The sequence below is a fragment of the Crinia signifera genome, chromosome 6 (genome assembly GCF_055691185.1).
Source record: "Crinia signifera chromosome 6, ASM5569118v1, whole genome shotgun sequence".
NCBI lineage: Eukaryota > Metazoa > Chordata > Amphibia > Anura > Myobatrachidae > Crinia > Crinia signifera.
Window position 1 is genome coordinate 30,785,220 of NC_139222.1, and position 13,160 is coordinate 30,798,379.

At 48.1% G+C, this 13,160-nt stretch overlaps 1 protein-coding gene across 8 annotated transcripts in view; it reads left to right on the forward strand.

Moving 5' to 3' along the window:
- TDRD12 (tudor domain containing 12) overlaps positions 1-13,160 on the forward strand; it is a 122,161-nt gene that overhangs the window by 73,576 nt on the left and 35,425 nt on the right. For all 8 annotated transcript variants that reach the window (XM_083145850.1, XM_083145855.1, XM_083145854.1 and 5 more), the window contains 2 exons: positions 8,336-8,463; positions 9,360-9,548. In XM_083145850.1, the coding sequence (XP_083001976.1) occupies positions 8,336-8,463; positions 9,360-9,548 (317 nt within the window). The remainder of the gene's footprint in view (positions 1-8,335; positions 8,464-9,359; positions 9,549-13,160) is intronic.

A 13,160-nucleotide genomic window follows, 5' to 3' on the forward strand; every position in this document is an offset into this window, starting at 1 on the left:
TCCCTTCCGGTCTCCATCACAAAGTTCATATGGTCATTACATTCAAACGTGATGACATCATTTTTATCAGCAGTTGATTCTATCGTATACTTTATTCACGTTTTGCCTTACCAATCTACTTTACAACTTTCTGTAGGCATCACTGATTGGCTCATACCCTTTATCCCTCTATACAAATACATGCAAGGGCTCAGTTTAAGAATGTTACTGTGGTGTCCATAATCCGTAAAGCACATAAAGGTTACTTGCAGTTGAGAAATGCCAGAAGGAGCTTGTGCCATACAGAGCAGATGGTACAGGCGATCTTGTGTGTGTGTTCATTTGAGACGTGAAAAACTAGTAGCCTACAACAGCAGATGCATCCCGCGAGTGTCCACTGGTGGTCAGCTGGATCTTTGGGCAGTTCACCGGGATCTTTGTCAAACACAATCTCTGCTTCAGAACTAGGCGTTGAAGGTGCAGTCGGAGAACAACATACCAGAGAGGCACCAGAATTGGAGGCTCCCATGTGGGAAGTCAGCCCCGATGAGTGGAACGATTCTCTACCAGCTGTGTACATTCCTGGAGTCCAGAATTGAGAGGCGGACTTCCTCAGACAGCAAGATGTTCACTTGAGGGAATTTCCCCTTCCCCCAGATGCTGGTCCGCCTCCATATTGTCCTGACACAGCCTTAAGCTTCCCTCGACACTGCTTTCTCTTTCCTCCACTAGGTGACACTGGAGAGTTACAGTGGGGAATAGAAGGCGACCACAGGGAGCTTGGGCACTTTAGAATAAATTAACAGTGACTAACTCCTCCCCTTCTACTTCCTCTCCTAGGCAGTCTGAGCATGTGCCCTGCGGGAGCTGGGTGCGTTCAAGGCTCACTCCTGAGCTTTATATATTTTTTAATGTAAATTGATACTACAATCAGCAAGAGGACAGGCAGGTAGCTCCCTGTCCCTACCTGCCTGCGACGCGGGCGCTGTCGGCAGGTCCGGTCGCAGCTGCATGCAGCTTGCCTCCGGTACCTGGCTACAGGATCCACAGATCCTGAGGTCCCGTCGCCGCTGCTTGCAGCGCGCCTCGAGGACCTGTCATCATGCCGCACCCGACAGCTAAGGCAGGGGTAAGTATAGCACTGATCTCCCGTTAGCAGGGGATTCAGTGTAAAAAGCCGCGGCAGCGCACTTTTCAAATACAGCGCCATTACTGAGGAGCGAGAGCGCGGCATGCTGGGTACTTCCGCTTCCTCCGTCTTTGTAGGAGCGGCAGCCATTGAAGCAGCAGCGTGATCCACGGCTCCCTCGAGGTGTCTGTAAGTGCCGGTGACCCTGGTTCAGTGAGTCACAGCGGGACATAGGAGGTCAGGGCGGCTTGGACTGTGTCCAAAAAGGTCCCTTAGCCGGCGCAAGTTATATTTATATACAGTGCGCGTATCAGGCTCGTGGCAGACTCTGCCTTGTTTCTATACCTCCTCTTCTGTCCAGTATTTCCATCTTTTTCACTTTCTGTGTAAGATTGCTGAGTGTATGATGGCTGGTAAAAAGATTGCTTGCAAGAAGTGCAGCAATAAATTCGCGCCACACACGGAGGGCGCCATTTTATGTCCCTCATGTGCTGCATCCCCAGCCCCCACCCCTTCAACATCGGGGCAGGATATACCTGTATGGGCTTCCCAGTTGTCTACAGTGATTTCTCAGCTAGCTTCTGAGTTATCTTCGGCCAGACAAGATAGGGATGCAGCCAGGGATCAGCAGGCAGAGCTAACTTCTGCTGTGGAGATTCTGTCCAGAGCATTGCATGCAGACCCCTCTACACCCCCTCCCCCTAGACTGGCTTCTGCTAATAGGATGTTTCCTCGGGTCCCTCTGTTAGATGATACAGATGATGACATGCCAGCTCTAGAGGAGGGTGAATTTCATGACCCTGATGCTCAGCCTGATGCTGAGCCTGATGCTCCACTTATACAGGACACTGATGTCCCCTCTCAGGGTTTAGAGGACTTAATACAAGCAGTCAGGTTAACCCTCAATGTCACAGAGGAGGTGAGACCCGCTGCGCGTCCCTCAGTGTTTGCTAAAAAGCAGAAACAGTCCAGCCTCAGAGGAGCTGGATGAACACTTGCAAAAAGCCTGGTTACACCCAGACAAAAAGTTTCAGGTGTCTCAGAGATTTTTCACTGCCTATCCTTTTCCTAAGGATGCTAGGAAGGCATGTGAGACGCCACCTGCTGTTGATTCTTCGGTATCACGCTTGTCCAAAAAGACAGTGTTACCCATTCCAGGAGCCTCTACCCTTAAAGATGTGTCTGATAGGCGGTTAGAGAGTGCTCTGAAGAACATTTATTCAGCCGAAGGTCTTTTACAACGTCCAGCACAAGTGGGATGTTGGGTCAATAGGGCCATGGAGGTATGGGCATCCCAGGTGGCCTCCTCTCTAGACCCAGGGGCAAGTGATATGTTGCTCTTAGTGGAACACATACGGGAGGCTGCAGGTTACCTGGTAGAAGCCTCTTCAGATGTTTGTATGCTTGCGGCTCGTATCTCTGCCCTCTCAGTTTCTGCTCGCCGTACTCTTTGGTTGAGACAATGGAATGCAGATGCCGATTCCAAGAAGGCGGTGGAGGCATTACCTTTTGCTGGTGAGGCCCTCTTTGGTCCAGAATTGGACAAAATGATTTCACAGGCTACAGGGGGTAAGTCTCAGTTCCTGCCCACTGCAGCCCCTCCCCCACGTAGGTCATTCCCTACTACTGGAGGGCAGTCCTTTCGGTCATTTCGGCCCACCCCCAGATTCAGGGGTAGGTCGAGGGGAGCGGCTACTAGCTCCAGAGGCTTCCGAGGAAGAGGCAGAGGTTCAGCCAGCGCTCCAATCCTGGATGCAAAGGTTACCTCCAAGCCCTCGGCATGACTCTCCCAGCTCCTGTCCAGAACACAGGGTGGGGGCCGGCTGCTGTTTTACCATCAGGTATGGGCCGGTTCATGCCAGGATGCATGGGTAAAGGACCTGGTAGCAGTAGGCTACAAGATGGATTTCTTGTTGCCTCCTCCTCAACGGTTTTTTCCCACAGGTTTGCCAGCTTCTCAGGAGAAAGGCAGGGCCTTGCAGGCCGCCATTCAGAAGCTCAGGGATTTAGGGGTGGTTATCCCGGTCCCGGAACCGGAAAAGGCAAAGGGATTTTATTCCAGCCTTTTTCTAGTTCCCAAGCCGGACGGCTCAGTAAGACCCATCTTGAACTTAAAGCAGCTCAATCCCTTCCTGCGGTTCACTCGCTTCAAGATGGAGTCACTGCAGTCTGTCATTGCAGGCCTGGAACCAGGGGAGTTTCTTGTATCCATCGATATCAAAGATGCATACCTGCATATCCCCATCTGGCCCCCCTCACCAGGCATACCTGCGGTTTGCTGTCCAGAACTGTCACCTGCAGTTCCGAGCCCTCCCATTCGGCCTCTCCTCTGCGCCCCGGGTGTTTGCCAAAGTGATGGCTGTCATGATGGAGATACTCAGGGCTCAGGGAGTTACAATTGTCCCTTACTTGGACGACCTTCTATTGAAGGCTCCGTCCAGGGAGGTCCTTCTGCACAACATCCACCTGACACGTCAGACTCTGGAATCCCATTGTTGGATGCTCAACATCCAGAAGTCACAGCTGACCCCATCGCAGAGGATCCTGTTCCTAGGGATGACTCTGGACACGGTCCAGAGAAGGGTGTTCCTTCCCATGGACAAGATCTTGTCCCTACAGGAAGCGGTTCGTCTGGTGCTGCAGCATCGAACAGTCACAGTTCTCCTTTGCACAAGGCTGCTGGGAAGGATGGTGGCCACGTTCGAGGCGGTGCAGTACGGGCGGTTTCGATCTCGCCCCTTCCATCTGTGTCTGCTCCGCCAGTGGACAGCAGCGAATCTCTCTCTCCCATCAGGCTCGAGCATCACTGGCGTGGTGGCTCAACTCCAGCAACCTGCAGGAGGGGCGGAGGTTCGCCATACACAATTGGACGCTCCTCACCACGGACGCCAACCTCAGAGGTTGGGGAGCGGTCACGCTGGGCCTCCACTTCCAGGGACTGTGGACCCCGGAGGAAGCACAGATGTCCATCAACGTGCTGGAACTGCGAGCAGTGTATTATGCCCTCCTCCAAGCGGAAGTGGTTCTCCGGAACAAGGACATCAGGGTGCAGTCGGACAATGCCACGGCTGTGGCTTACATAAACAAGCAGGGAGGCACCCGCAGCCGTGCAGCAATGAGAGAGGTGAAGAGGATTCTTTGCTGGGTGCAGGAGCACACAGGGGCCGTGTCTGCCATTTTCATACCAGGCGTGGAAAACTGGGAGGCAGACTACCTCAGCCGGCGAGACGTCCACCACGGAGAGTGGTGTCTGAACCCCCAGGTCTTCCAGACCTTGACTCGTCGGTGGGGTTGTCCGCAGATAGACATGATGGCCTCCAGACACAACCACCAGTTGCCCCGATACTGCGCTCCACAGGCAGTGGCAGTGGACGCTCTCACGGCACCCTGGACGGATCAGTTCCTTTACATCTCCCCTCCAGTGCCTCTCATCCCTCGGGTTCTGCAGAGAATCCGACTGGAGTCGGTGACCGTGCTGTTAATCGCTCCAGACTGGCCTCGCAGGTCGTGGTACACGGTTCTAACAGGCCTGTTAGTAGACGAGCCATGGCCCCTGCCTCTCTGCGACGACCTGCTAACACAGGGTCCGTTCACCTGTCCCAACTTACAGCATCTACATTTGACGGCATGGCTGTTGAGAGGTCCATCCTGAGGAAGGCAGGGATCCCGCAGGCGGTGATTCCAACCATGATAGGAGCTAGAAAGCAGGTTACCTCGGTGCATTACCACCGCATCTGGAGGGCCTATGTGGCCTGGTGCGAATCCAGGAGGGTCTCTCCTGTGAACTTCAAATTAGCCAGATTGCTGCTGTTCTTGCAGAAGGGCTTGTCCTCAGGACTCCGGCTGGGGTCCTTGAAGGTTCAAGTATCCGCCCTCTCCATTTTTTTCCAGAGGAGGCTAGCTCTTCTTCCTCAGGTACAGACTTTCTTCCAGGGGGTGTTGCAGGTCCAACCTCCCTTCAGGCCTCCTACTGCTCCATGGGACCTGGATGTGGTACTGGCGTTTCTCCAGTCCTCTGTATTTGAGCCTATGGAGGAGGTGGAACTAAAATACGTCACTTGGAAGACTGTCCTACTGTTGGCCTTGGCTTCGGCTAGAAGGGTGTCGGAGCTGAGTGCTCTCTCTTGTAAGCCACCCTTCTTGTGTTTCCACGAGGATAGAGCGGAGCTGCGCACCTCTAGTGTGTTTCTCCCAAAGGTGGTCTCGGCATTCCACATTAACCAACCTATTGTGGTGCCGGCCTTTCGGGAGGACTCACAGGAGTCTAGAGCGCTGGACGTGGTCCGGGCCTTGCGCATTTACGTGGCCAGAACAGAGGCTGTACGTAAGTCGGATGCTTTATTTGTACTCTATGACTCCTTACGTCCTGGTTGGCCCGCTTCCAAGCAGGCCCTTGCCAGGTGGATCAGATTGACAATTCGTCAAGCTTATGTGGCTTCCTCTAGGGTGCCACCTTCTTCGATTTCCGCCCATTCTACAAGGTCGGTGGGTACCTCCTGGGCGGCTGCCCGTGGAGTTTCTCTACAGGATCTATGTAGAGCGGCTACGTGGTCTGGTCAGAAGACCTTTGTCCGCTTTTACAAGTTTGACACCTTTGCGGCAGCTGCTTCGCGGTTTGGCTGTTCTGTGTTAAGGGGATCTCAGCGTCATCCCACCCGTGTTGGGAGCTCTGGGACGTCCCCACTGTAACTCTCCAGTGTCACCTAGTGGAGGAAAGAGAAAAGGGGATTTTGTACTTACTGTTAAATCCTTTTCTCAGACTCCATAGGTGACACTGGACGCCCACCCGACGCTGTCTCTCCTGGTTACTGTTTAGTTTCAGGTTGGGTTAATTACCTGATGTTCAGAGACTATTATACTTAGTCTGAGTTCTAAGTTTTACCAAAGGTTTTATGAATGGGTTCATTCTGTTACGAATGCTATTCTTCAAACTATATGTTCACTCTATGGGAGTGTGTGTGTGACTTGTTATGTTATGTTTGACCTCCTCTCGGAAGTGTGTTGTTTTTCCTTTCTTCCAGCTCCCTCCGGGCACATACCTAGACTGCCTAGGAGAGGAAGTAGAAGGGGAGGAGTTAGTCACTGTTAATTTATTCTAAAGTGCCCAAGCTCCCTGTGGTCGCCTTCTATTCCCCACTGTAACTCTCCAGTGTCACCTATGGAGTCTGAGAAAAGGATTTAACGGTAAGTACAAAATCCCCTTTTTCCACCAAAGGCCCAGGGTCCTTTCTGAGGGATGATCTTGCGGTACTGTGGAACTTCCCACTCGTACCTTCTACCACCAATCTCTGTGTTACTGCTGTTTATCTGCTAAATTAAGGTAAAAATGTGTCCCTGTCATTCTGGTCACACCAGGCTGGCCACGGAAGGCTTGGCATGCAGACCTGCAGTGTCCATCAAGCCCCGTGGCGGCGGTCTCAGGCTGGATCGTCTCAGGGTCCCTGACTTCACCCAGACCTGAACTGTCTAACTTTAATGGGTTGACTATTGAGACCTCAATCATGAGAGTGCGAGCGTTCTCCGGTTTGGTCTGTGCCAGGAAGTTCTCCTCCGCAGAGATGTATTGTTGCATTTGGTGGACCTATTTAAATTTCATCCCTGGTCTGGATCATTTGGTTTCACCTTTACTAAATCTGGTCTTTCCGAAAGCCTGGATTGGATCTGGATCTTTGCCTTTGTTAAAAGTGCAGGTTACGGACCTATCGGTCCTTTTATCTTGTGCAAAGTGGACCTTCTGCCAGTGGTTCAAATTTATGCGGGTAGTCTAGCATATTCAGCTTGTGGTGGTTCTCTGTTTCTTCCTGGAAGCTAACATTGGTATTGCAGGCTCTTCAGGAACCCCTCTTCCAGCCTTTGGCCTTCATTCATCTACGCTGGCATACGTGGAAGACCGTATTCTTGTTAGACATTACATCGGCACTAAGAGTTTCAGATTTGGGTGCTGATTGCTTTTCAGAATAGGTCATGCCTATATTTTGTCGAAACAGGTTTGTCCTTCGGTGCGTGCTCATTCCACCAGGTTTTAGAGACCTCAATGGTGGCTTGCCATGTTGCCACTACAGAGTAATTCTGCCTATACGTTTTTCAAATTCTACAGCTTTTCACCATACTTTTGCTTAAGGTGCCTGCTTTGGAAGATCCTAAGGTTTCTAGTGTCCCCCGTGTATTACAGAAAAAGGTGATTTGGGTTTTTACAAGTAAATATCCTTTTTTCAGAGTCCATGGGGTATATTGAATGGCACCCTCACCACTTATGACTGGCTGGGGGTTTTTTTTGTGTAGTTCCGCAATTTGGTTTGTTGCAGCTAGTGTGCCTGGTTTTATGTGTGTGTGTTTGTCTTTTCTCCTCTCCTCCATTTTCCTCTTCCTGCGCTTGTTAAGTTTAATTTGCTTCCCTTGGACGGGGAACAGCATAAAGGGAAGGAGGAGCCTGTGCTGCAGTCCAAAAGAGGTTTAACCATAAATTAGCCAGAACTTCTGCAGCTCCACCATACAAATGGTCTCCAGTGTTCCCCCACGGACTTTGAAAAAAAAAAGGTTTCTTCAGAGGTAAGAACCAATATTCCCTTTTCTCAGTTCAACAGTCTTTAAATGCAGACTTCAAATAAGTCTTAAAATAAACAGGACCCTAAATAAGAGTTGTGGGTATTTGCAAGCTCCGATCCTCTTGCCCGTCACTGGGTACATTGGTAATGCTAGCTTATTTCCTTCCCGGTGCAATACGCCCCTTACACATTATGCCACGCAGAATAGGCCAATGCCCCCCCAACCCACCATAACTGCATTAAGCACTTTAATGTTCAGGCTGCCTCTCAATATTCCAGCCCCACCATTCCCAAGCATCTTAGAAAAAAGAACCTTTAAACAAAAACTCAGTCTCACTTTTTTTGTAGAGTAGACTGAGATTCTTGCTGCCAATCTGCCTCCAACCACCGCCGCTCTGACTTCCCGCACCTCCCTTTCTCTGCCATCCCGCCTCTGCTGCACAGCTTATGCACCTTTTCAAAGTGCCTCAGTCCTGCACTGCACCGATGCGTGGGTGCGCAGTGATGTCACCCGTGCAATGCACTACTGGGAACGCTGAAGCCAGGAGAGGCTTCTGAAGAAAATTTGCAGTAATGGGGGCTTCAAACTTTAACAAAATGATCTCAATCTGCCGGCAAAAGGTCTGCGATTGACAGTTTGGCCACCCCTGGTTTAACCCCTTGCGTTCTTGTGTACCATTAGGTGAAGTGATCGTCACTACTCCACAGAGCTTGCTGAGATGTTTGGCCCATCATGGATTTCTCTTACTGAGGCTCTGCCATCTAATTCTTGACGAGGTGGATGTACTGTTCTCCAGAGCTGGACCACAAGTGAGTGGGGACTGTTAAATGTACATTACTCCGAGGGGCCCAGGTTCTTGCTGTTTTTAGCATTGTGTTTATTTTAATTTTTAATCCAGAGACAAAAAAACCCAATCAGGGTGGTTTTGCCAAAACCAATCTGCGGAGGTCTGCACACATCTCTAGTATGAAGATGTTCCTGTTAAGATCTGATTGGGCTAATAGTTATATTTTCTCTGCTGTGATTTCCTGCCTTACAAATTAATGTATAATTGTTGTAATGGGCTATATATATTCTATGGCCACAGGACCTTACTGGGGAGGCCGTTATGTGATCGGCCAACTGTTATGGTCTTAAGTGAAATGTTGACATTTGTCAGGTTATGAGAGGGGAAGGTTAGGTTTGCATCTAGGAGTAAGGGGAGGTTAGGCAATAGAGGGAGGGTTAGGGTAGGCTATTGGAGGGGAGGTTAGACAATAGAGGGAGGGATAGGGTGGGCTATTGGAGGGGAGGTTAGGTACTTGGGGAGAGGGTTAGGGTAGGCTATTGGAGGGGAGGTTAGGCAATAGAGGGAGGGATAGGGTAGGCTATTGTAGGGGAGGTTAGGTACTAGGGGAGACTGTTAGGGTAGGCTATTGGACAGAAGGTTAGGCAATAGATGGATGGTTACGATAGGCTATTGAAGGGCAGGTTAGGCAATAGAGGGAGAGTTAGGGTAGGCTATTGGATGGAAGGTTAGGCAATAGAGGGAGGGTTAGGATAGGCTATTGGTGGGGAGGTTAGACAATAGAGGGAAGGATAGGGTAGGCTAAAGTTTATTGCACTTTTTGTGATACAATAGTGAATGTTTATTAATGTTATTTACATTGTTATAATCTCTGTTAATTACTGGTTTGCCCGTTTTAATGGTGTTCATTAATTTCAGATGTCCGTCATATTGGAAACCTACAAGAAAATTGTGTTGGCTGAGAATAGAGACGTCACACCCCAGCAGATTGTCGCCGTTGGTAATACTTGGCACCACGACATTGAGCTGTTACTACAGTACACCACAAGCCCACAGGTTATAATCACCAGGATGGAGCAGGCAGCAGCCTTTGCAAATGTCCAACAGGTATTCTTCTCTGCAAGCGTCACCGAAGAGGGACAATATTCGTCCCCATATAGCAGGATAGCAGGGGATGGCCGTTATACTTGGTCTCCTGCTTTTTGTTTTAAAGAGCTTAAATCAGGCATGTATAAACTATGGCCCTCCAGCTGTTTTAAACTACACATCCCAGCATGCCTTGCCACAGTTTTAGCATTCCCTAATAGCAAAACTGTGGCAAGGCATGATGGGATTTGCAGTTTCACAACAACTGGAGGGCCATAGGGCTGCAAAGTTTCCATGCAATAGATCAGACAGGATTAGTTGCAGCGCTGGTTTCTATGTTAACCCCTTCCTGACAGAGCCAGTTTTTGCGTTCCTGACAGAGCCCTTTTTTTCAAATCTGACATGTCTCACTTAAGTGGGGATAACTTTTTTTTGCTTTTACTTATCCCAGTGGTTTTGAGATTGTTTTTTCGTGACACATTGTACTTCAAATTAGTGGTAAATTTGGGTCGATACAGTCTGTGTTTTTTTGTGAAAAATACCAAAATATCGTGAAAAAATGGAAAATTTAGCGATTTGCAAAATGTTAAATTTTCTGCTTGTGAGACAAATAATCTTACCACTCAAAATAGTGAATAACTAACATAGACCATATGTCTACTTTATGTTGACATCATTATTTCAACTTCCTTTTAATTTTTTGGGACACTAGGAGGCTTACAATATGAATAGCAAATTCTCAAATTTTCAAGAAAATTTCAAACACTGATTTTTTTAGGGACCAGTTCAGTTCTGATGTGACTTTGAGGGACTTGTATGTGAGACACCCCCATAAATGATGCCATTTCAAAAACTGCACCCCTCACAGTATTCAAAACAGCATTTTGGAAGTTTGTTAACCCTTTAGGTGTTTCACAGGAATTAAAACAAAGTGTAGGTGAAATTTCAAAATTTATTTCTTTTTGCAGATTTGCAATTTTAATACATTTTTATAAGGAACACAGTACATTTTACTAGAGAAATGTGACTAAAAATTGATTCCCCCAATTCTTTTGTTTTCATAAATATCCTATATGTGGCCCTAGTGTGCACGGTGACCAAACCACAGGCTTCATAATAGAAGGAGCACCTACTTGATTTTGGAGCCTCCTTTTTATGAGATTATTTTTTAGGCACCATGTAGGTTTCAAGGCACCATAAGATGCTAAAAGTTAGGAACCCCCCCACAAGTGACCCCATTTTGCAAACTACACCCCTCAGGGAATTCATCTAGGGGTATAGTGTACATTTCAAACCCCCAGGGGTTTCACCAATTGTGGTACAACTGGGCAGTGAAAATGAAAAATTATTTTTTTTACACAAAAATGCAGTTCTGGCTCCAAATTTGTCATTTTCAGAAGGTATGAAGGAGACAAAGCACCCCAAAATCTGTGCCCCAATTTCTCCCGAGTACGGCAATGCCTCACATGTGACCAAAAAATACCAGTTGGGTGCATGGCAGGACTCAGAAGGGAAGGAGTGATTTTTGGATTTTGCAGCTCAGATTCTGGTGGAATTTTGGTGGGTGCTATGTCGCATTAGCAAGACCCCCCAAGCACCAATACAGTGGAACCCCCCCACAAGTCACCCCATTTTGCAAACTACACCCCTCAGGGAATTCATCTAGGGGTATAGTGTACATTTCAAACCCCCAGGGGTTTCACCAATTTTGATACAAGTGGGCAGTGAAAATGAAAAATTACATTTTTTTACACAAAAATGCAGTTCTGGCTCAAAATTTTTCATTTTCAGAAGGTATGAAGGAGAAAAAGCACCCCAAAATCTGTGCCCCAATTTCTCCCGAGTACGGCAATGCCTCACATGTGACCAAAAAATACCAGTTGGGTGCATGGCAGGACTCAGAAGGGAAGGAGTGATTTTTGGATTTTGCAGCACAGATTCTGGTGGAATGAATGGTGGGTGCTATGTTGCACCAATACAGTGGAACCCCCCCACAAGTCACCCCATTTTGCAAAGTACACCCCTCAGGGAATTCATCTAGGGGTATAGTGTACATTTCAAACCCCCAGGGGTTTCACCAATTTTGATACAAGTGGGCAGTGAAAATGAAAAATTACATTTTTTTACACAAAAATGCAGTTCTGGCTCAAAATTTTTCATTTTCAGAAGGTATGAAGGAGAAAAAGCACCCCAAAATATGTGCCCCAATTTCTCCCGAGTACGGAAATGCCTCACATGTGACCAAAAAATACCAGTTGGGTGCATGGCAGGACTCAGAACGGAAGGAGTGATTTTTGGATTTTGCGGCTCAGATTCTGGTGGAATTTTGGTGGGTGCTATGTCGCATTAGCAAGACCCCCCAAGCACCAATACAGTGGAACCCCCCCACAAGTCACCCCATTTTGCAAACTACACCCCTCAGGGAATTCATCTAGGGGTATAGTGTACATTTCAAACCCCCAGGGGTTTCACCAATTTTGATACAAGTGGGCAGTGAAAATGAAAAATTACATTTTTTACACAAAAATGCAGTTCTGGCTCGAAATTTTTCATTTTCAGAAGGTATGAAGGAGAAAAAACACCCCAAAATCTGTGCCCCAATTTCTCCCGAGTACGGCAATGCCTCACATGTGACCAAAAAATACCAGTTGGGTGCATGGCAGGACTCAGAACGGAAGGAGTGATTTTTGGATTTTGCAGCTCAGATTCTGGTGGAATTTTGGTGGGTGCTATGTCGCATTAGCAAGACCCCCCAAGCACCAATACAGTGGAACCCCCCCACAAGTCACCCCATTTTGAAAACTACACCCCTCAGGGAATTCATCTAGGGGTATAGTGTACATTTCAAACCCCCAGGGGTTTCACCAATTTTGATACAAGTGGGCAGTGAAAATGAAAAATTACATTTTTTTACACAAAAATGCAGTTCTGGCTCAAAATTTTTCATTTTCAGAAGGTATGAAGGAGAAAAAGCACCCCAAAATCTGTGCCCCAATTTCTCCCGAGTACGGCAATGCCTCACATGTGACCAAAAAATACCAGTTGGGTGCATGGCAGGACTCAGAACGGAAGGAGTGATTTTTGGATTTTGCAGCACAGATTTTGGTGGAATGAATGGTGGGTGCTATGTTGCACCAATACAGTGGAACCCCCCCACAAGTCACCCCATTTTGCAAAGTACACCCCTCAGGGAATTCATCTAGGGGTATAGTGTACATTTCAAACCCCCAGGGGTTTCACCAATTTTGATACAAGTGGGCAGTGAAAATGAAAAATTACATTTTTTTACACAAAAATGCAGTTCTGGCTCAAAATTTTTCATTTTCAGAAGGTATGAAGGAGAAAAAGCACCCCAAAATCTGTGCCCCAATTTCTCCCGAGTACGGCAATGCCTCACATGTGACCAAAAAATACCAGTTGGGTGCATGGCAGGACTCAGAAGGGAAGGAGTGATTTTTGGATTTTGCAGCTCAGATTCTGGTGGAATTTTGGTGGGTGCTATGTTGCATTAGCAAGACCCCCCAAGCACCAATACAGTGGAACCCCCCCACAAGTGACCCCATTTTGCAAACTACACCCCTCAGGGAATTCATCTAGGGGTATAGTGTACATTTCAAACCCCCAGGGGTTTCA